The following is a 26,695-nucleotide window of genomic DNA, read 5'->3' as shown; positions in this document are numbered from 1 at the left end:
AGACACAGGACACACAACACTGAGCCGGGGCTCCTTCTCGGACACAGGACATAGAGCTGGGACTCTTCTTGGATGCAGGGCACAAAACACTGAGACCGTTCACCCCTCAGGGTAGCAGCAAATGACTGGACCTACCCAGTGGAGGAGAGAACATGGAGAGACAAAACCACACAATGATAGACTGACCTTTATCTTGACACGAAAAGGATCCAAGTAGCAGCAAGCCCTAGACGCGGCCCAGGCACTACAGACAGTGGCTCTAGTCTCACTCCGGTGGTTAACTTGACGGATATTCTGATGATGTTACAGATGAGGACAGTCCAGCAAGGAATCACTGGACCCCAGAGCTATTCATGTTGTCAGCCCCAAATTACAAAAAAGGCACAACAGTGGCTATATTGCATTTTGAGTTTGAGGAGACTTGGTAGTGCACTAAAGACTCTCTCAAAATTCTACAGCTGTTACGTGGAGAGCATTCTAACTGTTTGCATCACTGTCTGGTATGGAGAGGTCACTGCGCAAAATTGGAAAAATCTGCAGAAAGTTGTAAACTCAGCCAGTACCACCATGGGCACTAGCCACCCCAGCAAATTCATCTTCAAAGAGCGATGCCTCAGAAAGGGAGCATACGTCATTGAGGACCCACATTACCCAGGATATGTCCTCTTCTCATTGGTACCATCAAAGAGGAGGCACGGGTATGTGAAGATACAAACTCAGTATTGAATTTAAGGGACAATTGGGATTACCAGTTCCTGCTGCCTACATTCAATGAAATAATGATAAGAGAATTTACATTTAATAGGCTCACACTGACCGCTGAACTAAACTTCATGCCAGCTTTAGCCCTCTGCAGCAGTTCCAGTTTCCTACTGGCTGCAAACGGCACCTTGCCTGCCAGTGTTAAATTACAGACCAAGTGTTCAAAAGTAATCTTCTCCTTTACTCGGCTAAATCCACATTATTCATCCCTAATCCCTTAATTTTCCTCACATAAACCCTTGGGTTGGGTAGGCAATTTGTACAACTGCAACATCATTGGTTCAACTTGTTTGTGTAATTGTCTCAGTGTGAGCTCAGTACCTGCCCAGACCATTTGTGCGATGTGAAGCAAATTAAAGAAACTCCACGAAAGAAACTAAAAACTTAATAGTAAAAATTCAGAAAGGTTATCAACAAGTTCTTCATGAAAAATACACTTTATTTTATTTTCTTAAGTGTTTTTGAAGAATGATCAACAAATTCATCCCCATACATCAACTGTCCAGACAGTGAACGTGCCCTCAAGGCAAAGATTTCTATCACTTGTTCCTATTTACAAGTTTCATTTTCTCCAGTAATTATCAGACTATTAGCAGCAGTACCTTCTAAAATGAAGGTTCTTTAGATGAAAATTACAACTCCAAAAAATTTGCTTTCATAGACTTCAGATAGATCCTAAAATTTGACGTTTTACAAAGAAAGCACTAGTTGAAAAGTCAATGGTCAATAAACAACGCTGTGAAATGGCATGTATGTTACTTGCAGTTACTTGTTCTTACGTTTTCGCACAAAAATGCTTCAGTCAAACAGTATTGGTCAACAATATTGTCATTTCTATATTACAGGCTATGAGCAAGATTTTAAATAACAAAGATGTCTGCAAATTTTTGCATTAGAAATCATTGCAACAATGCTGCATCACCTCATATATTCAAGAAAAAAGGAGGAATGATTTAATTATTTACATCTTCAACATTCTAACTCAGATTATATTAATGAAATAACCAAAAGATAATCCTTCTTTGCACATAGGCTGATTTATCCTCTTTCATTTCTGGGTTTGTAAGGAGAGTGTTGATAACAGAGCAGCAAAAGGGAGAGGGTGGGACGTGAACAGCATGTGAATTTTATCCCAGAGGTCACTGCCTTCCCTTGTCAACCAAGTTCATCTTGAATAAGTTAGCCATGAAAATTAATAAATAACATTCCTCTCACATCATCATCATCTCCCACTCTTAGCATTAACATTAAGGCTTAACAATTGATGCGCATCTCACATGTCCAAAATTTACCACAGATGTCCAAAGAAACTTTGGATTTGGCACAATGTTTAACACAAATATCACATGGCATTCTCAAATGTAAACAGCTAGTGTGTCCAGGTAAAAAATGTCCTCTGACAGGGAGGAACAGCAAGATCACTCTCAGAAGACGATGAAGAGGATATACTGGAATGGTGATATCACAGAGTCAACACCCAGGGCTGAACTTCCATCATTCCCCATCGGATAATCCAGAGATGGAACTGATTCCCTTATTTTGCAGCTTCTGATTTTTCACTTGTGCTTTTTCCCTCCTGAAATTCAATAATTTGCATGGTTACCCACGGTAATACAGCATCATGTGTCTTCTGCAAGAGAACTACAAGAATTCTCAAACTGGCATTCCACAAAGAGGAGCAGATTGCTATGTTTTGGAAACTTGTTAGTATGTCAATGACACTGGAATGGGCATTATTCTAAATGCATTGTGCAGAGTTCAAATCCATTTCAATTTCCTCACAAACTGACACATTCAAGCATAGATAAAGACATTGATGACATTCAGGTATGGATCTGTATAAGCCAGGTGGCATTTATGCCAACCAACAAGCCAGGCAATGACCCAAGGACTATCCTTGGCAATATCATTTTATCTTCACAAGGTTATTAGCTGCATTTATAAGGTTCAGATAGAGAGTCAATCCTGATACCCATTTAGCATCCATTCAACTATCTACAAGCACAATGGTAGAGTGTGATGAACACTCTTTCATTCCTGAATCAGTGTAGCTCCAACACCAATCAGAACAAGGCATTCTTCTTAAGGCACCTTAACCCATCATTCCCTCAACCTCCCATTTTCTGTGTCTGCAACCTGTGGGGAAATTCGCTGTTAAGCATTTTATTCCTAATGTACACACTCTGAATAAAGAATGTTCTTCATTGTTTGGGCTCAGCTGGGTTCTAAAAGGAGTGAATACTGGTCCTGCGGTTGTTAGCTTTACAGTGACCCAAACTCTGCTTTGGATCCCCACCTCAGGTCTGACTTTACTTTGAACATCTCATGAAGTTAATGTGTAAGCGTACACTGTATCTAGTAGACAACGAACTGTTGTTGCTAGGGAAGACAGCAATGATACTGTCAAAGACAGTGTTAAGGTAATGACACTAATATTGTCATTGGCATCACCATTGCTGTCTTCTCTGGCATCAACAATTCACAATCTACTGTAGTCATCCGAGTTGAGTCACCTTCTGACACCCCTTTTTCACCCTATAGTCTCTCTACAAGGCAAGACTCTAGAGTGTGAGCACTGTCAGTAGCTCCATCATCAAGACTCTGGACACCACCCAAGACAAAACATTGTCTGTAACTGGCATCTGAGTGATCTATTCCTCAACTGACCTGCACTAGGGCTGTAACCTGTGGGGAAAATCACTAATTACTATTTTATACCTAATGTCCCTAATTAGAATAAAAGTTGTTCTTCATTTGTTGGGCTCAGAGAGGTTGTAAAATGTGTGATAATTGGTACCAGCCATTGCTCCTGCAATTGATAGACTATAGTGACCCAACCTCGACTTCCAGTTCCCTACCACGGTTCCAGGGAACATTAATAATGAATGTTGAGTGAGGGCACTGACACCATAGCTTGCAAATATTCCAGGTTATGACTCACACATACAGGAAGGGTACTCAGGTAAAGTACTGGAAGATACTTAATGGTGGTGGGAGCGTTAAGCAGGGATGAACAGACAGTACCCTGCACTATTAAGAACCAGAGTCACATGGCAAAAACAATTCACTACATCTACTTTCCTTGGCAGCTAAAGTATGAATTTTGACAAACACCAAACACTGACCTTTCATGGCTGCTATGAGAGCCTGCAACCACCTGGCATCAGGATCCACACACACTTTCTTCTCATTTCTCAGGGTGACACTGTGAAAAGAAAATGTCATTCAAATTTAATCCACAGAATGAGTATGTCTCCTCTTAAAGTGCACAGCTTATTAAATAAACATCAGTAAAGGAACAGAGTTAAAGATGATAGTCTGACTCATTTACTCACATTATCTCTGCTCTCTCGCAGTGGGATCCACTGGGAATGTATTTCAAGTTCCTGATGAACTTCGGATGAATAACATCAAAGCTGGTCCGAATGCAGTGGCACCGTCCTTGTGCTCTTGGGATCGGAACACCTGAGGAAAGATTATATTCACTCAGATTTCATTGTTGCTTCAGGAGAGCAAAGGCTGTAAAACTTGCTGATAATTTCTCCAGCGTTTCAGATTCATCATTATTTTGACAAAGATCGAACTGTAGCTGCAGTCCGTGGAAACAGTGGAAATCCTGTCCGACATCAATTCTTGGTGCATTTCTTTCTATATTGGTTGTCTAGCTTTCTGAATTAGACTTACAGTAATCTGGAAGTATTTAATTTTTTGGTAAACAGTACATGACTCACAAGATCATAGACTTTGTGCATTATTTTAATAAAAAACAAAAAATAAGTTCGGATATCTCAACATACCCTGTGCAGCAATGGCACACAGAAGGAGGATGAGGATGGTTACAGTGGCTGTTCTGTCCATCTTCCACTTTGTACTCTAGAAGGGATGTCTGCTGAAGGTTCTTCTGTCCAATGCACTAGTTCTCTGCTGAATCAAGTTATGCTCAGACATTCAGTGAGCTCCTATTTATGGGGATTCTCTTCTCCAATTTGCATCATCTCCTGCAGTGAAATCTGCACCAACACTGACGTCCTGAAAGAGGGAATTTCCCTGCTTCTGAGGCAGATCTTCTTTCACTTTCGTGTTTCTGCATCTCAGCAGTTGTGTGGATTGCAACTGCAGCTGCATTATGTAGCACAATTGGTAGTAATTTACTCACGTGTGATTTCTTAAGATGTATCTATTAATGTTATGCAAGTTTAAACTCCACCTTCAGCAAAGTGAATGGTGTAAAATGAAACAGCTGTTTTCCTTGAACAAGATCAGTCCAGTTTCAGGCTTTACTGCTCAGGTAGATTGAGATTCCTCAGCAGAGAACAGCATCCTGGTGGTGCTTTATACACTGATTTCCAGAAAATCGTTTTCCGTTTCACTGTCTACACATTACAGCGTGTCTCTGTGCACTTTAATGCTGCAGGTTTGTAAAATATGGTCAAGTATTTTACAGAGAGGAGAAGATGGCGACACGCAGCCTCTCCAGTGAATGATATCGGTATTTGTAAGTAGGATGCCGTGCACAATTCTGTTTGATAGAGACAGCCGTGAGAGCACAGAGGAACATCTGCAGAAACTTCTGAAATGGCCAGTTTGCTGCCGCTGCTACTGTGCGATCGAGAATCTCCGGAGGGGAAGGCCCCAAATCCTAGGCTTTGCCTGTTGCTGGCAGCCGGGGCTGGGGTTGAAGCGCTTGGCAGAGATGGGGCTCGGTGCTTGGTGTCAGAGGGCTGGTCGGAGGCTCAAAGTTTTCGGACGGACTCAGAGTCGGACTGTGGTCGGTGCTTCCAGCATGCTGCATCAGCAAGTTTGCGGCACTGGTAGCTCATGGCAGGCAAAGTTTTCTTCCTTCTACCGTCTGCGTGAGATGTGGGACTTTCGAGCGACTTTGAGACTTTTTTTTACCGTGCCCATGGTCTGTTCTTTATCAAATTATGATATTCCTTCTACTGTTGTAACTATATGTTATAATTATGTGTTTTTGTCAGTTTTTCAGTCTTGGTCTGTCTTGTGTTTCTGTGATATCACACTGGAGGAACGTTGTATCATTTCTTAATGCATGCATTACTAAATGACAACAAAAGAGAATTGCGTGTTCTTATAATCTAAAAAAAAGTATAAAAATAGTTCCAGTGAGCTCCTATTTATTGGATTCTCCTTGCATCATCTCCAACATTCAAATCTGCCAAACACTGATGTCCTGAGAAAAGCAATTTCCCTGCCCTTAGGAAAAGAACTTCTTTCACTTTGGCAGAATTTCCTTCAATACTTTTATGGTTTACAGCCACATATGGATTATATATTAAAATAGGTGGTGAATGTGGTTTTTAAAGATTTAATTACAAAATTTAGGGAAGAGATGCAAAGTCCATCTTTTGTAAAGTATATGTGACAAAATCAATCACCATTCTCTTTCAAATAAGTGACAGATGATGAGCAACAGAATTCAGTTTCAGATTTTACACCTCACTCACTGGGAAATTCCACAGCTCAGGGGAACATACTGACTGCATGGTGAGCTGACACCTGTGATTTCCAGAAAATTCCTCTCCCTTTCATGGTCTGCACACTACAGCATATCTCAGTGTACCTTTTGCTGCAGGTCTGTAAAATACACACAGGTATATGCACATGGCTGCACATTGGATACAATCCTCATTTTCTGTAAAGTGTCAGCACATTGATGCAATAATCTTGAATTGACTTTTTTAAGCATTGCTTTAATCACTAATATGGCTTATTTTGCTCTCACACACAGATTGATTTCACAAAGCTATTTTTGACAGAGTTGAAGTAGGAAAGAGACTTATCAATGAGTCATCTGTTGCAAAGTTCAATTTACTTATGCAATAGACGTTCTTACCCTAATGAGGAATTTCAGCTTCTCTGCTTCCACATTTTGCAACAGGCTCAGTAGACAGTATCATTTTGCAGACAACGTAGCGACCCTCGGGACAATAATAGCAACAGCATTTCTGAAATTTGGTCTAAAATTTGTGAATTACAAGAGTTGTACCTTCCCAGAGATAGAGACACATTCTGCCCTCCATGACCATATCTACCTCTCCTGCAATCTACCACACTCGATTGGCTTATGCACCAGGGTCTCTCTGTTCCTCACTACTCCCCTCGGCCTGACCGTTCATTGTGCATGTCCTATCTTTGTTTATAATTTCATCTTAAGTGCTCCAACTCTTATTTCTTGGAATCAACTTCCATTTGCCATTGCGTTGCCCTTTTTAACCAAATGATCACAATCATCTTATAGACTGATATTCTCCACATCACGATGAATAACACAAATAAAATTCTGATGTAATCTACAAATGTGCTAATCACGCCTACTGCATTCATTTTTAAAAGTCATTCATGTATGTAACAGACAGTAAGGTTATTCTAATTTGATGTAAAGTTGTCCAGCTGAGAGACACTGTTGGTCATTTCCAGAGCTTCTTTTTGATTGTCAAGAGTATGAAACTGTTTGCAGATGTTAATTAACTTTTGTTTTTCAATGTGATAAACTTTCTGTCATAACAGGCAACATTGAATATAATGTTTATAGCTGCAACCAAGCTATCACTGGAAGGCCGGGGTCATGCCCCTCAAACTGTATCTTTTTATATTTAGTTTCCAGTGAAACCAGGTCACAGGCTTCAACTACAACAACTCAACAAGCATTTATGCAGCAAGGCACCACAGAGCAGAATATCACCGGGAATATCTACATCTACATCTGGAGCTGTGATTTCACCTTTTCTTATTCCCTACAAAAGGCTTTGATCTCTGTATTGTCTCAGCATATATCCTAGCATTCAGTTGGAAAATGAACAGTCAAAAGAAATTCACTTTTGGCTCTCATCACTAAACAAAGTTGGTATTGTGTTGAATTCACCTGCACATATTCGATTCCCTTGAAGTCAATTACTAAACACAGTCACATGATCAAAGCAAGTAAAAACTAGTCCTTGTCTCCATCTATTAAATGTGACTAAAGTGTTGGCCTCCACTTGGCAAGTCCAGTTGTACACAGCCAGTCAAGGAACATTAAACACATCACAACATCCCCTGTGCAGTAAAGGAGAAGAGCTGATATGGTTGTGGAGCTATTTAACTTTGACCTCACTGCCAATTAACTTTCTGCCAGAGGATCCTCTGTTCGTCACAGCAGCAATGTCTGTCTCTGTTTGAAGTGTGACTGAAATATGAGTTATTAAACTCCTCCACTTTCATTTTGCACGACCTCTGGAGGTGACAGTTGTTAAGCAGGGAAATTTCTTAGCCTTGAGTTAAATCATCTTTAACACCTCAGATCTTATAAAATACGCAGTAAAGCACCTCATCTTTACTCCATAGTCTGGGAAATTTCATCTTTAGCTGTTGTCCCCACAGCTGGACTTTTTGTCCATATACACACTCTCCCAGCTGAGATAGTGTGGCTTTAAATGATACCATTTTATTCTATATTGTTTAAAGCAACAAGTGCAGATCTTGGGAGATACTTTTCCTGACAAGGAGCATACAACCTCTGTCTAGCAGGATATCACCAGTCACAGATCACATCTCCCAGCATGACCCAATAAAATGTCTCCCACAGAAGTACTTATTTAAAGTCCAAATCTTGTTGAGTTTTTTATTGTAGTATACTCAAGCAATGAAAAATTATTTTCATTAATTGACAAACAAGAACAGCTATAATACCATAATACATGCAGCTACAGTGTAAATATAGATTGTTCTGATGTTAATGTCTAATGGCTATGTGTCAATAAGATCAAAATCCACTTTTTATGTTACCTCTATTGTTTAACCAGGCAACAAACACGGAAAATCATTGCTGGAATGTTTCAACGATATTTTCAAAGTGACATATTTCACTATTATCTCAAGGCATAGTTAAGACTTCTCAGAAAATATTCTTTGTTTTCACATATTTTGCTTCATATTGTCACATTTTGGACTTTAATACTCAAAGTGTGCAAAGGCTTACAATAATGAAAATGTGAGAAAGGAAGTAGTATCCTTGTAAGTAAATTGGTTGAAAAAAAAGAGTTAAGAGAAATAGAAGCTTGATTTTATTAAAGTTGGTCAGACTCTGAGTGGACTTGACAGAGCAGATACTGAGAAAGGTTTTCTCCAAATGAGGGAGTTGAACACTTGAGACATTATCCCAGGATTTAGGTTCAGTAACGATAGGTCAGGATGAGAAAAATTGTAAATCTTTGGAAACGACTAACCCAGAGATCTGTTCAGTCTGAGTCATTAATAAATATGTTCAAGGTGGAAATGAATTTCTGGGCACTTGGTGAAATCAAAAGTTATTGGGATTTGGCAGGTAAGTGGATCCAAAGGCAAATATCAGAATGGCTTTGAGCTTATTGATGAACAGACCAGACTTGAGGAATCATGTGCAATAGTCTTGCACTCACCACTTTTGTTTGACCATTTATCTATCTATCTATCTATCTAGCTATCTATCTATCTATTTATTTATTTATTTGATTGTTTGTTTGTTTGTTTATTTATTAAGAGATACAGTGTGGAACAGCCCCTTCCTGCCCAATGAGCTGCACTGCCCAGCAGCTCAACTAATACTGGACTAATCACAGGACAATTCACATTGACCAAATTACATGCAAATCACTACATCTTTGGACTGTGGGAGGAAACTGGAGCACCCAGAGGAAACCCACACAGTCATGGGGAAAATGCACAAACTCTTTACAGACAGAGCTTTATGGAATTGTCTTCATTCATGTAATATAAATAGCATTATTTATTTATACCTAATTATATTTTATATAATATAAATAATTATGTTATATAAATACTTTAAATCAGTGAACATAAAAACATATTGTCTTTATAGAATTGAGCTCTGAACTTCATCATGCAGTGAGTTTTCAGACAACGATCCAATACTTCCACTTCAGGACATATCTTCAGCACTGTTAAAGCTTCAGAGACCTTTTCTGGTACATACGCTGCACACCAGTTGCCTTGGGTACCATTTCTAGACTGGTTTTCTTTAAAAAAAACAAACCAGATGCAAAGCTTGACATGTTATTTTATGGTATGGGCTTCAACTGCATCCATCCATCTTTGCTTTGTCCTTCACCGATTGAATCAGGATGCCTTTGGTCACCAGGACAAGAATGGCTAATAATTAAAGGTGAACTCCTATTTACTTTGTAGGTCACAGTGAAAATTAACAACTTCCATGAGCTGCAAGACTGGCTAATTGACTCCCACAACAATGGAAGATTTGGTATACTACTGTTGTTTAATAGAAGTGCGCATAATGTTAATCATGAAGCAAGCTGGCTGCCGTAAATACTGGTTGTTTGAAAATGTTCATATTCTTAAAAGGTGTGATTAATCTGCTGTCCAACTGAGATTCAGGATGACATAACTCTAATTCTGAAACTCATAATATGGCCAGCTCTTTCCACAAGCAGAACTGGCTGCCTTTCAATTTTGTGACGGATAGTCACTTTCCAGGGCCCAAGGGCTTTTTGAAATCTAATCTTTCTAGAACAGCAGCATGGCCTTTCCAAAGGATCAGGGTGGCTTGTAACAAATTTAAACTTCTAACCAATATTCCTTGCTCATCTTCTTGTTGTAAACAAGTAAGCAAAAAGGTCTTGTAGGCCAAAGGTTAATCAACAAAAGACAAAGGACATGTAATGTATTTCTAAATAAAATAAATTGGCCTGCATCAAAACAACATTGGCTAAGTTCAAAGAACTTTGTAGAGTAGATGATTTTGTCACTTAGTACATCAAACATGGTCACAGGTATAGCTGTTCAATCAATAGTTGGAATATTTCTCTACTCTCAGAGTCAGAGAGTCAGACCTCATGGCATTAATTTTGAGTCTGGCATCTCTGTCCCAAGAAGCTTTAAGACTATTCGTGTGAAGTACTTTGGGCCAGCAAAGGTATCTGAAAAATATCACATGCAGATAACGTCATCTGATAACAAAACAGTATAAATGTTAGAAAGCATTATGGGTTGTTAGGAATGACAGAAAGATGGTGTGATAGCAAGAAGAACAGTTTCTTCAGTGGATGACTCAATCATCTACAACTCATTGATACAGTATGTTCTTGTAGTTCATAAGATTTATACTTTTGTTTAGAAATTCTCTGTAGTTTATAAATCTTCTATAATTTGGTAATCTTTTAGAAATATATGAAGGGTTTTATTATATTGGAAATTAAATTTTATACAGCAAAAAAATTAGAGATCATTCCATTCCAATTCATTCAAATTCTCTCCAATCTTTGCAACTTCACAAAGAATTTCATTTATTGTAACAACAGAAAATATATTGGATCATTTATTTTCTATCTCATTTAAAAGAAAATCAGCAGGCTCCTGCATATTAAAACAATCTTGTTTGTAATACACAATTCCACCACTGAGAGTTGACAGCTGTTACTGCAGGAGCTTTGAGATTTTATACAGTAATCAATATCTTGGATAGAGTAAACTGACAGCTTTGAGTGCAGCATCAATGACTGAGAAAACATAGACCTCTGAGGAAGTCAACTCAGTCATGGAGTATGTTCCAAACTGAGATCAGTACATCTTGGTAACACGCACAAAATGCTAGAGGAACTCAGCAGGCTAGGCAGCATCTATGGAAAAAAGTACAGTTGACGTTTTGGGCCGAAACCCTTCGGCAGGATTCAATATATCTTAGCACTCCCAGCAGAGCAGCACATTTGGGAATCAGGCAGATGAGTGCTTATGTGTCTGGAATTTACTCAATGGCAAAGTTGGTTCAAAGAGTTCTAACACCTAAAATCTAAGTTCTAGTTATTTGCATTACTGTCTGGTACAGAGGAGCCACTGCAGAGAGCTGCAAGCTCAGCAGGCTCCATTATGGGCACTAGCCTCCTCAGTACTGAGAACATCTACAAAAGGCAATGCTTCAGAGAGCCGGTATACATCATTATGGGCCCCCATCACCGGGGACATGAACACTTCTCAGTCTTACCATCGAGGAGGAGATACAGGAGGGTGAAGACACACGCTCAAAGTTTCAGGAACAACTTCTTCCCATCTACCATCAGCTTTCCAAGTAGTTCCTTCTCGTGTTACACTACTTATCTAATTTATTTTTTTTTCTATTTTAATTTATAGTGTTTTAATTATGTATTGCACTGTACGGCTTTCGCAAAATAACAAATTTCATGACACATAGGTCATAGATATTTTACAGGCTATGAGGATTATGACAAATAAAGGAACTGATCCCTGAGTGGAAACACGTGACTTACAAGAAATGTAACTTTTGCCCAACATTGGGTATCTTAGAATCAGCTTTCAACCTAAAAAAATCTCCTGATTGTAAAGATTTCACTGGTGGAAGTGCACATGTAAATATTGGATGAGTAGGGTATTGTCGGATATTTTGAGCCAGCAACAGCAGAAGTATGTTTACAGAAGTGAATAATTTAAGAGCAGGATACTCAGTCAGAATGAGAGTAAACCTGAATCAGACTCTCTGCCATAAGTCGTGAAACTTGTTGTTTTGTGGCAGTAGTACAGTGCAATACGTAAATTACAACAGGAAATAACTTCTGTAAAATACATTAAATAAGTGGTGTAAAAAGGGAGCAGAAATAGCGAGCTGGTGCTCATGGGTTGGTTCATTGTCCATTCAGAAATCTGATGGTGGAGGCAAAGAGACTGTTCCTAAAGCATAGTGTGTCTTTAGGCTCCTTCATCTGCTCTCTGATGGTGGTAATAAGAAGCGAGCCTGTACTGGGTGATGGGGGTCCTTAATGATGGCTGTTAACTTTTTGAGGCATCACTTTTTAAAAATGTCCTCCATGCTGGGGAGGCTAGTGGGCATGATGGAACTGGTTGAGTAGCTACCCTCTGCCACTTGTTCCAATCTTAAACAATGGCCCCTCTATTCCAGACAGCGATGCAACCAGTTAGAATGCTCTCCACAGTACGTGTGTAGAAATTTGCTAGAATCTTTAGTGACATACAAAATCTCTTCAAACCCCTATTGATATATCGCTGTTCACATGCCTTCTTCGTAATTGTGTCAGTCTGTCGGGGCCTGAATAACTCTACCCCCAGGAACCTGAAACTTCTCTCCCCAGTCACTGCTGATCCCTTGATGAGGACTGGTTTGTATACCCTCCACTCCCTCTTCCTGAAGTTCACAATCAACGTGATGGTCTAATGGACATTGACTGCAAGCTTAGTGTTGCAACACTACTCAACGAGACGATCTATCTCACTCCTGTGGACCTGCTCATCACCACCTCAGATGCTGCCAACAACCACTGTGTCTTTGGTAAATTTATGGATAGCGCTTGAGCGGTGCTGAGCCAGGGAGATGACAAGTGCAAAAGGCAAAGGGTTAGAAAAGTCAAACTCTGATTGGAGAGGAGAGTGGAACATGGGAGAAAGGACAGTGGGAGAGACATTTGGGGGAGGGTGGCAGGTAAGGAGAAGAGGTAAGGGGCCCAAGTGGGGAAAAGAAGAAGATGGAATGTGGAGGGGAAAATATTGATGTAAGTTGGGAGTTAGGTCCTGGGAAATTGGCTTTTTGTGGCTGGAGCTGAGATGCTCAATGAAGTGGTCCCCCAGTCTCCATTGGGTCTCACCAATGTAGAGGAGACTGCATCAGGAGCACTGAATACAGTAGGCGACCACAGAAGATTCATAGATGAAAATTTGCCTCCCCTGGAAGGGCTGTTTAGGACCCTGAATGGAGGTGAGGGAGGAGGTGAATAAGCAGGTGTAGCACTTCTGCTTCTTCCAGGGGTAAGTACCAGGAGGGAAATTAGTGGGAAGGGATGAATGAACAAGGGAATCAGAGAGGGAGTGATCCCTGCAGAAAACAGACAGTAGGAGAAGAGGTTAAGATGTGTTTGATGGTTGGGTCCCTTTGAAGATGGAGGAAGTTGCGGAGAATGAAGTGTTGGAAGCAGAGGCTCATGGGTTGGTAGGTGAAGACAACAGGAACCCTATCCCTGTAAAAGCATCAGGATGATGTGTTAAGCATGGATGTGATGGAAATGGAAGAGATGCAGGTGAGGGTAGCATCAATGGTGGAGGAAGAGAAACGTTGTTCTTTGAAAGAGGACATTTCGGAGGCCCTGGAAAGGAAAGCCTCATCCTGGGAACAGATACAGTGAAGATGAAGGAACTGAGAAAACAGAATGGCATTTTACAGGTGAACTTAAGGGCAGGGTGAAGTTGGAGGCAAAGTTGATGAAATTGGCGAGCACAGCTTGGATGCATGAAGCAGCACCAATGCAGTCATCAAATCACCTCCTCCCTCACCTACATACAGGATCCCAAATCCTTCCAGGTGAAGCACCACTTCAGCTGCAAATCTGTTGGAATCATCTGTGTATCCAGTGCTCTCAAAGCAGCCTCCTTTTTATTGATGAAAACCGACATACGCTGAAGGACCTCCTTGTTGAGCACTAAAGCTCCACCCTGAAAAAGTAGAATTTCCCATTGGCTGACCATTTCAATCCTTATCCTCATTCCCATTCCAACATATCAGCCACAATGAGGCCACTATGTTGGAGCTGAAATGCTTCATATTCCATCTATCATAGCCTCCAACGACAGCATAACCATCAATTTTCCAACTTCCAGTAATTTTTTTCTTCCCCCCCCCTTTGTTACTGCCTGGAGTGGAGGGTCTGTCCTATAATGAGAGGTCAGACAGACTCGGGTTGTTTTCTCCAGATCACTGGAAGCTGGGTAGAGACTTGATAGTTTATAAGATTATGAGAAGCATAGCCAGAGTAGAGAGCCAGTATTTCTGAAGCAGGGTGAACATATCTAATACCAGTGGGCATGTATTGAAGGTGAGAGGATGCAACTTCGAAGCAGATGTGCAGAAAGGTGTATTTCATGGCGTGAGGGATCCTGGAATGCACTCCTGGGGTCGTGGTAGAGATGAACTGAATTGACTTTATTACTTACATCCTTCACATACATGAGGAGTAAAAATCTTTACATTACGTCTCCCTCTAAACGTGCAATGTGCAATTAGTAGTAATTTATAATAAATAGTATGTACAACAGGATAGTCAATATAACGTAGAAATGCAGTGTGTCAGCATGAGTTAATCAGTCTGTTGGCCTGGTGGTAGAAGCTGTCCCGGAGCCTGCTGGTCCTGGCTTTTATGCCGTGGTACTATTTCCAGATGGTTGCAGCCAGAACAGTTTGTGGTTGGGGTGACTCGGGTCCCCAATGATCCTTCGGGCCCTTTTTACACATCTGTCTCTGTAAGTGTCCTGAATAGTGGGAAGTTCACATCTACAGATGCGCTGGACCACTTTTTGCAGAGTCCTGTGATTGAGGGAAGTACAGTTCCCATACCAGGCAGTGATACAGCCAGTCAAGATGCTCTCAATCATGCCCCTATAAAATTTTTTTAGTATTTGGGGAGTATACCAAACTTCTTCAACCTTCTGAGGTGAAAAAGGTGCTGTTGTGCCTTTTCCACCACACAGCTGGTATGTGCAGACCACGTGAGGTCCTCGGTGATGTTTATGTCGAGGAACTTAAAGCTGTTCACCCTCTCGACACCAGATCCATTGATGTCAATAGGGATTAGCCTGTCTCCATTCCTCCTGCCGTCTACAACCACCTCCTTTGTTTTTGCACATTGAGGGAGAGGTTGTTTTCTTGACACCACTGTGTCAAGGTGGTGACTTCTTCTCCGTAGGCTGCCTCATTATTATTTGAGCTTAGGCCAATCAGTGTAGTGTCCTCAGCAAATTTAATTGGCAGATTGGAGCTGTGAGTGGCGACACAGTAATGGGTATACAGAGAATAAAGGAGGGGGCTTAGTACACAGCCCTAGGGGGCTGTGTTGAGGGGCAGAGGTGAGGGAGCCCACTCTTACCACCTGCCAGCGATCTGACTGGAAGTCCAGGATCCAGCTGCACAAGGCAGGGTGAAGGCCAAGGTCTCTGAGCTTCTTGTTGAGCCTGGAGGGAATTATGGTGTGGAATGCTGAACAGCATTCTCACATAAGCATCCTTCTTCTCCAGATGTGTAAGGACAGTGTTAAAGCTGTGGCTATTGCGTCATCTGTTGGTTGGTTGTGTCAGGAGGCGAAATGTTGGGGGTCTAGCGTGGGTGGTAGCATGTTACAGATGTAATCCTTGGCCAGCCTCTCAAAGCATTTGTTTATTATTGAGGTGAGTACGACAGGACGCCAGTTGTTCAGACATATTATCTTGGTCTCTTTAGGTACAGGAACAATGGTGGATGCGTTGAAGTAAGAGGGCAATCTACACTGGGAAAGGAAAAGTTTAAAAACGTCTGTAAACGCACCTGCCAGTTGTGCCACGCACATCCTGAGTACCCGCCCTGGGATGCCATCCGGTCCCGCAGCCTTGCAACTGTCCATCCATTGAAAACACCTGCGTACTTCGGCCTCAGAGATGACCAGGTTGCAGGTTGCATCATCTGCAGGTCTCCTTGCGGGCTCAGTATTGGTGACATCGAATCGAGTGTAAAAAAAAGATTTAGCTGGTCTGGGAGAGGCGCAGCAATGTTGGAAACTCCACTGCATGTAGGGTAATATGGGTGAAAATGTGCAATAACCCAGAATCACCAATATTGAGCTGGGGTCCACTTTAATTGGCTGCACTGACATGATGATGTAATTACGTAAAGTTTTTTTACCACACTTTCTGCTCAGTGTTAGGAGGACAATAAAGGACTTGTTACGGTTTTCCTTACACTTAAAATGCCTCACGCCATTTTATTTGTAAAAACCTACGGAGGCAAATGTGATGACATTTAAGGTGTTTAAAAGGCTATTAGATAGGCACATGAACATGCCAACAATAGAGGAATATGTTCTTGGTGTGGACAGATGTAATTAGTTTAGTTAGGCATATAATTATTTCTGCATTCAGCATGTGTTCTATTTTTTTAGTGTTACTCCTCCCAGTCCGAGGCCCAGCACCTGTCCGGACCAATTGTGCTATGTGTGGTGAGCAAAAGAAACTCCATAAAATCCCATCGATTTAGTCCTGGACCCACTGCTCTTCATTCCTCAATCTACTTCATTTATCGAATGGAGAAACAGGAAAAAAATTATAAGGAGTAACAACAATCTTTTTCTCTAGAAATCCATTTTATTTTACTTTCTTAATTTCTTTCGAGGAATGTTCAACAGATTCATTCATTTATATATCAACTTTCTAGACATCATTGTTGATCAACTAATCCATCAGGATGAAGCTTTCTATCACCATTGAAGCTTTATTCCTATTTACAAGCTTCATTTCCTCCAGTGATTATCAGACTATTAACAACACTACTTTCAAAAATGTATGTACTTTACATTTAAAAAATGTATCTGCAGAGAATTTGTTCCACAGATCCTAAATCTAACCATTTACAGGCACAGCACCACAGCCCCATTTGAAATATCAAAGGTGAATGAGCTCTGCTGTAAGATGGTATCAGGTTCTACAATATTTTTGCACTTGAGCATGGCAATGTTTCATTCAGACTGGAAAAAATGCAGTTGGTCAATAGTATCGTCATTAATGTGTATATCACAGGCAATGAATAAGATGTAAATGGCAAATATCACAGTGCAAATTTGTTCAGAAATGGCTAAGACAATATTTCACCACACCATATTCTTAAGAGAAAAAAAGAGGAATTTGTTTAGTTAATTAGTTCCATCTTCATCATTCTAAATCAGATCATTTTAATGAAATAACCAAAATAATTATTCTCTTTCTACATAGACTGACTGATCCTCGCTCATTTCTGGTAACATACAATACATGGGCTTGAGAAAACAGAGCATTGTAACCAATTGCTTTAAAGTAATTGGCACAGTTATTTTTTCATGGCAGCATCTCGGTTCACGAGGCTGAGACAGAGGAGAAAGTGGAAGTGAACAATGTGAGAACTTTATTCTAGGGCCCTCCGATCTTAATTTCAGGATGAAAGAATGACAGAGAGCACAGTTCCCTTCCTCATCACCAGCTTCCTTTGGTGACCGTGTTCACTTTGAATAATGCAGCCATGGAAATCAATTAAGTTCAGATTAGGCACAAAGTTTAACATGAACATCAGACAGTTTCTTATTTGTAAACAGCATGGCAGGGTTTAAACATGTCCTGTGACAGGGAGGAACACGAAGATCACTCTCAGAAGACGATGAAGAGGAGACACTGGAATGAACCACTGGATGGTGATATCACAGAGTCAACACCCAGGGCTGAGCTTCCATCATTCCCCATCGGATGATCCAGAGATGGAATTGATTCCCTCATTTTGCAGTTTCAGTTTTTTTTTGATTTGTGTTGTTTCCCACCTGTAAAACAATTGAATAATTTGTATCATTACCCACAGTGATTGAGCATATAGTGTCTCCTGCAGCAGAACTTAAAGAATTTTCAAACTGTTTTTCCTCAAAAATGGGCAGATTAAGATACCTTAGAAACTTATTCACATTTCATTGATATTGCAATTGGCATTAACCAAAATACATTGTACAGTGTTCAAGTTCATTCCTAACTTCTCACAAAGTTACACTCTGCAAGTAACCAAGATGTTAGCATTGGTGTCTAGGTAGATACCAATAACTGTCTTTTACATTACCACTGCTGTCTTCCCTGGCATCAACAGTTCATTATACACTGTAGTTATCTGAGTTGAGTCAGCTCCTGACACCCATTTACCATCCCATCATCTCTCCCCAAGGCAAAGCTCTAGAGTGTGAACACTGTCTGTAGCTCCAGCACCAATACACTGGAGACCACCCAGAACAAAACATTGTCCGTAACTGGCATCCCAAAAGTTTATTCCCTCAACTGCCCCTATCCTATGGGTGCATCCTGTGGGGAAAATCACTATTTAATATTTTATACCAAAGGCCTCTGATTAGAATAAAAATCATTGTTCATTCTAATCTGTCAGGGGCCCAGAATTTCAACTATCTACTCTTTTCCATGGATGCTGACTGGACTGCTGAGTTCCTCCAGCATTTTGTATGTATGGTTCATTTTTCATTCATTGATCTCAGCTAGGTTGCAAAGGGTGTGATGATTGGTACCAGCCATCACTTCTGCAATTGATAGCTTTATAGTGGCCCAACCTCGACTTCCTGGTCCTTACCCCAGTTCCGAGGAACATTAATTATTTGTTAAGTATACCCGCTGAAAAAGAATCTCAGGGTTGTATGTGGTGACATGTATGTATTCTGATAATAAATTTTACTTTGAACTTTGAACTTTGAACTTGGATAATGTACATTGAGTAAGGGGAGTGAGAGGTTCAGCTCTGACAGCAAACATGGTGAAAGAGTTTGCTGTCGTTCCGGGTTACAGCTCCACTATGAAGGACCAGGGTCATGTGGTAAAAACAATTCACTACATCTATGTTCTTGGCAGCTAAGGTGTAAATTTTGGCAAAATACCAAACACTGACCTTTCATGGCTGTTAAGAGAGCCTGCAAGCACTTGGCATCAGGATGAACACACTCTTTCTTCTCATTTCTCAGGGTGACACTGCAAAAAGAAAGTGTCATTCAAAGTTTAATTCACAGAAATAATATGTCTCCTCTTAAAGTGCACAGTTTTGAAATAAACATCATTCAAAGAATAAAGCTAAAGCTGACGGTCTGACTCATTACTCAAATTACCTCTGCTCTCTCACATGCATGAATAACATCAAAGCTGGTCTGAATGGACTTGCACTGTTCATGTGCCACTGGGATTGGATTACCTGAGGAAAGGTTACACTCACTCAAATTTCATTGTTGGTTCACGGAAAGCAAGGCCTGGAAAACTTGCTGATAATTTCCCCAGAATTTCTGCTTCATCATTATTTTGACAAAGATTAAATTGTAGCTGCAGTCCATGAAAACAATAGAAACCTTGTCTTTCTATTTTGGCTGTCCAGCTTTCTGAATCAGATTTACATTAATCTGGAAATACTTAATTTTTTGGTAAACAGTACATGAACCACTAAATCATAGACTGTGCATCATTTTAATAAAAAATAAAACACAAGTTTAGATAGCTCAACATTTGCAGCAATGGCACACAGAAGGAGGATGAGGATGGTTACAGTGGCTGTTCTGTCCATCTTCCACTTTGTACTGCAGAAGGATCTTCTGTTCAATGCAGCTGTTCTCTGCTGAATCACTTTCAGATGTAGAGGTCCAATGAGCTCCTGTCTGTCTGGATTCTCTTTTCTCATTTGCATCGTCTCCTGCAGTAAATTCTGCCAAATGCTTACGTCCTGCTGGAGGGAATTTCCCTGCTCCCGAGGTAGATCTTCTTTCACTTTTGCAGTTGTACATTTCAGCAATTGTGTGGTTTAAAGCCGCAGATGGATTAAAGTAGCTGCTGGTTGCATTACGTGTGATTTCTGAAGATTTAATTACTGATTATAAGGTCTGTGTCAAATACACCTTTGGCAAAGTGAATGCTGCAAAATGAACCTACTGCTTATTTTTAAACAAGTATCATCCATTCCTGAGTTTTATCCTCACTCCCTTGGAAACTGCACATCTCAGGAGGGCCTACTGAGCATATGGCGGACCTCAATCTTCTGACTTGAAGTCATTCTCCCTATCACAGTCTGCAATTACAGCTTATCTCTCTTTAACTTAATGCTGCAAGTCCGAAAAATATGCACTTAGCTCCAACATTGAGTGCAAGCCCCACTTTCAGTGAAGAGTCAGCATGCTGCTGCTGTGGTGCCAGACCTGTAGTAATTCAATATTCTTGTCCCCTTCAGTACTCAGGTCTTAAGTGTCTGCCTGGCTGTTTCTGTAAGCATTTTGTTCTTTCAGTGCAAAGGTGAAATGCATCACCCTAACTCCTTGCAAACCCATTCTCTGGCTGGAGGCTCTATACCAGGAGTTCCCAACCTGGAGTCCACAGACCACAAACAGCTTCATGGTATAAAAAAAAACAATTTAGGAACACCTGCACAATGGTCCCATCTCAGAATCACTGGTGATAATTGATCTTGTGACAAAGAAAATTTTGCAGATATGAGCCTCCTAATCCTGTCAATCTCTGTCACCATTCATGAGCAGTTCAGTGCAGCAGCTAAAGACTGGGGAGTTCCTGGACCAGAGTCAAGTTTCACTTTCCTATGTCTGTAAAGTGTTAAACTGCAGCTGCAGCAACTCCTCCCCCTGGCCTGTCAGACATAGGGTCAGATCATAGACTGCACGTGCATGCATCCCACAAGTTCCAGGAAATCAGACTACCCTTCCTGCAAAAAGCCCTCGGCGTCCATGCTTGGCTTTGCACTCACCTGCTCCTGGCTGCCATTTAGTTTAAAAGTCTGTTCTCAGCACCATGTCACATGGACATTACACGCAGTTCTTTTGCACCATCCTGTGACTGAATTCACATCCTGCACTCCCTGTTAAAGCCTTTCAATTCTCTGCAATCACGAGGAATTCTGCAGATGCTGGAAATTCAAGCAACACACATCAAAGTTGCTGGTGACGAAGGGTCTCGGCCCGAAGCGTCAACTGTACCTCTTCATAGAGATGCTGCCTGGCCTGCTGTGTTCACCAATTCTCTGCAATATTGGGATGCTCTGGGAATATGTTGCACATTTTGCATATTCTTTACAAATAAATCTTGAGCTGGTCAGATACGTCTTTATGATTCTGGTATGAGAATTCCTGCATATTGATGTTGTGGAATTACAGTCCTTCCACATTCTTAGCAGTAGATTGACAAAATCCTGTCTAATATTAGAATGTAATGATTCAGATTCCACTGTGAACTTACAATGAAACTGTCCACATTCACTACTACTGATGGTAATTCAGACATCCACAGATAACCACATTGTTAAAACTTGTTACTCAGCATCCAACACTGCCTCTACCGCAGTTTCACCATACTTATATCTTGCTGGTGTACTCAGGAGTGAATAGCATAAAACATGTGAGGTGTTTTTTTTATTTTTATTGAAGGAATGACACAATACAGAATATATAATGGATTACATTTTCCTCCATTTTGCTTTAGTATCGTACCCCCAAAGCAAACCTCCCCCCCCCCCACCCGCCCTCCCCGAACATATCATGGCAGCTAATATATTTACAACACAACAATTCACAAATACAAGTACGGACATTTCACAACCATACCCCCACACTACTTCAGTACGACAGCTCACACACATCTGCAACATGTCAGATGATCGAAAATACACTCATACTTACAATTCATCAACCACCCTGTGAGGTAAATTATAAGTGTGTTAAATGGGAGGCAACTTCCTAAGTACAATCAAATGCCCTCAACTAGTAGGTAATTCCTTAAGACTCCCAAAATATGATAAGAAAGGTCCCCATTTCGAATAGAACTTTTTCACAGACCCCCTCAAAGTGAATTTAATCTTTTCTAATTTCAGAAAAAACATTACATCTTCTAACCAAGCAGCAGCAGTTGGGGGAGTGGCAGATTTCCAAACCAGCAAAATTCTCCTACGGGCCAATAGCGATGTAAATGCAATGATAAAAAAAACATGTGAGGTTGCATTACTCTCCTCACAAATTCCCACTAAGCATGCTGAAAGATCTAGCCATTCTCACAGCATTACAGCTTTCAGACACGGTCCCTGCTTCCGCAGGTCAGCCTTCAACTATGAGTAAAACAAACCGTGCATTTCGGGCCAAGATCCTTCATCAGAAGGGGCATAAACCAGAATGAAAGGGTGGGGTTGGGGAGGAGCAGGATCTGGCAGGTGATATGTGATTCCAGGTGAGAGGGGAAAGGAAGGAGTGTGGGTCAGGGATTAATTTGAGATGGTGGGATGTGATAGTTGGGGAAGGCAAAGGGCTGAGGAAGAAGGAATCCAGTTGGAGAGAACAGTAGGACATGAAGAGAGGAGTTGGGAAGCCTTAAGGAGGAAAGTGAAGGTGAAGGTTGATCATGAAGGTGGTGAGGGGAAAGAGAAGGTTTAACAGGGCCACAGGGATAAGGGAAAGCAGAAGGTGGGCTGAAAAGAGGAATGGCATTCAGAAGTCAGAGAAATCAATCTTCATACTGTTGGGTTAGAGATTGCAAAATCAGAATATAAGGTGTTGCTTCCCCAATCTGCACCTGGCTTCAGTGGAGGAGAACTGTAGACAGACATGTCACTGTGCAAACCAGGGTAAGATGTCTCATGGTAACCAGGCTATTCAGTTTTGGATGTCTGCTGAAGGACCCCTGTTTATTTCAGTGATGGTGCCTGTTGCTCTCTCTGCCCGTAGCTTCAATTGAAGAGCTGCTTTCACTTTCTTTTTTGTGCCAGGTGAACTTTGTTAAACAGGGGGAACTCCTGGGGGAATTCACTAACCTTATGTAAAACAATCATTACCACTTCTGTCATTTTATGGTTGTAGAAAATAAAACAGTAAAATCTGGTCAATTTCACTCCATGATAATGAACTGGTTGTTTTAGGGTTTTGATAGGTCTTTTAGCTGTGTTTCTCACTGGCTGGGCTTCCACCTCCACTCAAACTGTCAGACCCACTGAGATGTTCAAGCAGTCACTGATATCATACTGCCTTTCTGGCATCTGCTCCAAGTTGTTCAAATTCGGAGTTCAAAGCAAATTTTATTATCAAGGTATAGTACATGTAAGTCACCATATACAACCCTGAGAATCATTTTCCTGCTGGTATACTCAACAAATCTACAGATCATTTGGTTCTGGGAACATCTCAATGGATGGGCAGATATGTGTAGCTTTTCATGAGCCTGATAGTTGAAGGGTAGTAATTGTTCTTGAATCTGGTGGTGCGAGTCCTGAGGCTCTTGTATTTTCTACCTGATTGCAGCATTGAGAAGAGAGTGTTCAGTTTGAGAATTCCTACCCACCGATATTGTGGAATTACAGTCTTTGCACATTCATAGCAGTGAATTAACAAAATCCTGTCTAATATTAAAATGCAATGATTCAGATTCCACTGTGAACTCACAGTGAAACTGCCCACAATCACTATTATTGATGGTAAATCAGACATTGACTGGTGACCACATTGTTAAACTTGGTACTCAGCATTCAACACCACCTCAGCCGAAGTTTCACCATACATATATCTTGCTGATACACTTGGGAGTGAATAGCAGAAAATATGTGAGGTTGCATTGCCCTCCTCACAATCTCTGATGATCGATGCTGCTTTCCTGTGACAGCATATCATGTAGATGTGCTCAATGGTTGTAAGAGCTTTAGCTGTGAATCCACTACCTTTTGTAGGATTTTCCATTCAAGGGTGTTGGTGCTTCCATACCAGGCCATGATGCAGCTATCAATATACTCTCCACTACATACCTATAGGAGCTTGTCAAAGTTTTAGACATCATGCCAAATCCCTATAGACTCCTAAGGATGTCGAGACGCTGCCATGCTTTCTTCACAATTGTACTTGTGTGCTGGGTTCAAGATAGATCCTCTGAAATAGTTAGCTCTCTCCACCTCTGCTCCTCCAATGAGGACTGGCTCACGGACCTCTGGTTTCCCTCTCCCTCTACAATCAGTTCCTTTGTCTTACTGACTTTGAGTAAGAGGTTGTTGTTATGGCACCACTCTGCCTGCGATTCATCTTGTTTTCAGCATACTCAGAAAACCTATAGAATAGTAACTATAACAGGATCAATGGAAGATCAACCAGAGTGCAGAAGGCAGCAAACTATGCAAATCTAAATATAAATAAAAATCAATAAATAATGAGAACATGAGATAATGAGATAGTGTCCTGAAAGCTGAGATTATTGGTTATAGGAATATTTCAATGACTCTCAGGGAATCAGGTGGTATTGGGATTTGACAGGAAAGTAGAGGTGAGGCCAAATTTTATATTGGCATTGATCCTACTGATGATCCAACCAGCCTGGAGGGAGGAGGCATGGCGGAATGGGCACATGGCTACTTCTGCTGCCACCTCTTGTGTCTTAATGAAATCAACCCTGTTGCACAATGACCCTTCATCAAAACTCTTGTAAATGAAACAAAAATGTAATTGCATACAGAAATTGGAATATTGAAGTGTTCCTCACTGAGTCAACACACACTTCCCTTGTACTAAAATCAGGATTCATCTGCCTGATTTGCCTTCCTATCTCTTGCAACACATACAAAATGCTGGAGGAACACAGCAGGCCAGGCAGCATCTATGGAAATGAATAAATAGTCGGCGTTTCAGGCTGAGACCCTTCTTAAGGACTCAGAAAAACAGGGAAGGAAGATGCCGGAATAAAAGGGTGGAGGAAGCGGAAGGAGACTATCTGAAAGATGATCATTTAAGTCAGGAGGGTGGGAAAGTTCAATGTCTGGAGGAGAAGCCCAGGGTGAAGTAAAAGGCAATTGAGAAAAGGTGGAAGGTCAGAGTGGAGAATAAGTGGGGGGGGCGGGGGGGGGGAATTTGTTTACCAGAAGGAAAAATTGATATTCATGCCATTAGGTTGGAGGCGACCCTGACGGACTATGAAGTGTTGCTCCTCCACCCTGAGGGTAGCCTCCTCATCTTGCACAAGAGGAGGGCACGGACCGACAGTTCAGAACTGGAATGAGAATCGGAATTAAAATGCTTAGCCAACGGGAAGTTCCATTTGTGGTGGATGGTAAGGAGGTGTTTGATGAAGTCGTCCCCCAGTTTATGATGTGTCTCACCATTGGGAACATCGAACACAATAGACAACTCCAGCAGTTTCATCTTTTCCCTTACAGCTTTTTTAGCTGCCTTATGTCGGATTTTAAAAACTTCCCAATCATCCAACTTCCCACTCACTTTTGTGAGCTTATATGACCTTTCCTTGGCTTTCATGCAGTCCTTACCTTCTCTTGTCAGCCAGGGTTACCTACCCCTGCCATTTGAGAACTACTTCTTCAGTGGGAGTTCTTCTCCTTCTCCAATCCACCTGGGCAACCTCCTCTCTTGTGCCTCTGGAATTCCCTTTATTCCATTGTGATACTGATACATATGACTTACGTTTCTTCCTCTAAAATTGCCGTATGAATTCAATCACATTATGATCACTGCCTCCTCAGGGTTTCTTTACATTAAGCTGACTAATAGAATCTGGGTTATTACACAATACCCGATCTACGATAGTCTTTCCCCGAGCAGCTGCTGTAAAAAGCCATCTCATAGGCACTCAACAAATTCCTCCTCTTGTGATCCAACACCAACCTGATTTTCCCCATCCCATTGCATATTGAATTCCCCCATTACAATTGTGACAATACCCTTATTACATGCATTTTCCAGTTCCCTTTGCAATCTCAACCACACATCTTGGCTACTATGTGGAGGCCTATATATAATTCCCATCATGGTTTTTTAACCCTTGCAGTTCCTTAACTCCACCCACAAAGATTTGACATTCTCTGACCCTATGTCACCTCGTTCTAAAGAAGTAGTTCCATCTCGTTCCATCATCTGAGAAAGTCAATGTTGCAGTGATCATGGAAAGGTTTAAATTGTGGATGGACTGGGAAATTTAGTTAGGAGCCCAAGGAAATAAATTTGTGCGTGGCTATGTTATGTTACCATGTATATTTTGACCCCAACAGGTTGCTGTCAAGTTTCCCTGTGTGTTACATACTGAATGTAATGTGAGAGGGCATTCTGGGTGGACGACCTACAAGCAAAATAAACAGCAGCACATTTGTTCCTTACCTCTCCGTCTCTCATATGTGTTGTTCATGGCTACGTGACTTCCCAGTACAACAACCGTAACATCTAGCGATGAAGTGACAAGTCTTCACACGATATTTATTGGTTTGTTCCTTTGGCAAGAATAGTCCATGTGAAACGGTGATGGTGTATCGCTGTGTAATGTGGGTGAGTGAAAAGAAAATGTCACCCATCATGAGAAGGCTGGCGCAAGAAGTATGGTGAGTGAAAAATCCAAGGGGAGAGAATGAGAATGAGACAGT

General features: G+C 41.1%; 1 protein-coding gene across 1 annotated transcript; it reads right to left on the bottom strand.

Moving 5' to 3' along the window:
* Positions 1-1,953: 1,953 nt before the first annotated feature.
* Positions 1,954-4,680, bottom strand: LOC140194656 (interleukin-8-like). The gene is made up of 4 exons (XM_072251910.1): positions 4,560-4,680; positions 4,098-4,227; positions 3,888-3,967; positions 1,954-2,338 (listed from the first exon to the last, which is right to left on the bottom strand). Exons 1-4 carry the CDS (start codon positions 4,618-4,620, stop codon positions 2,319-2,321), a joined length of 291 nt encoding a protein of 96 aa, XP_072108011.1. The 5' UTR covers positions 4,621-4,680; the 3' UTR covers positions 1,954-2,318.
* Between the last annotated feature and the right edge of the window lie 22,015 nt (positions 4,681-26,695).

The sequence above is a fragment of the Mobula birostris genome, chromosome 3 (assembly GCF_030028105.1).
Source record: "Mobula birostris isolate sMobBir1 chromosome 3, sMobBir1.hap1, whole genome shotgun sequence".
In the NCBI taxonomy this organism is placed as follows: domain Eukaryota; kingdom Metazoa; phylum Chordata; class Chondrichthyes; order Myliobatiformes; family Myliobatidae; genus Mobula; species Mobula birostris.
This window is presented reverse-complemented; position numbering and strand designations above follow the sequence as displayed.

Coding starts and splice junctions, on each gene's coding strand:
- LOC140194656 (XM_072251910.1), bottom strand. CDS start 4,620: ATGGACAGAACAGCCACTGTAACCATCCTCATCCTCCTTCTGTGTGCC. Junction 3,968..4,097: donor TGCGAGAGAGCAGAGATAAT/GTGAGTAAATGA, acceptor TTCTTTTCACAG/TGTCACCCTGAGAAATGAGA. Junction 2,339..3,887: donor TCTCATAGCAGCCATGAAAG/GTCAGTGTTTGG, acceptor ATTGAATTTCAG/GAGGGAAAAAGCACAAGTGA.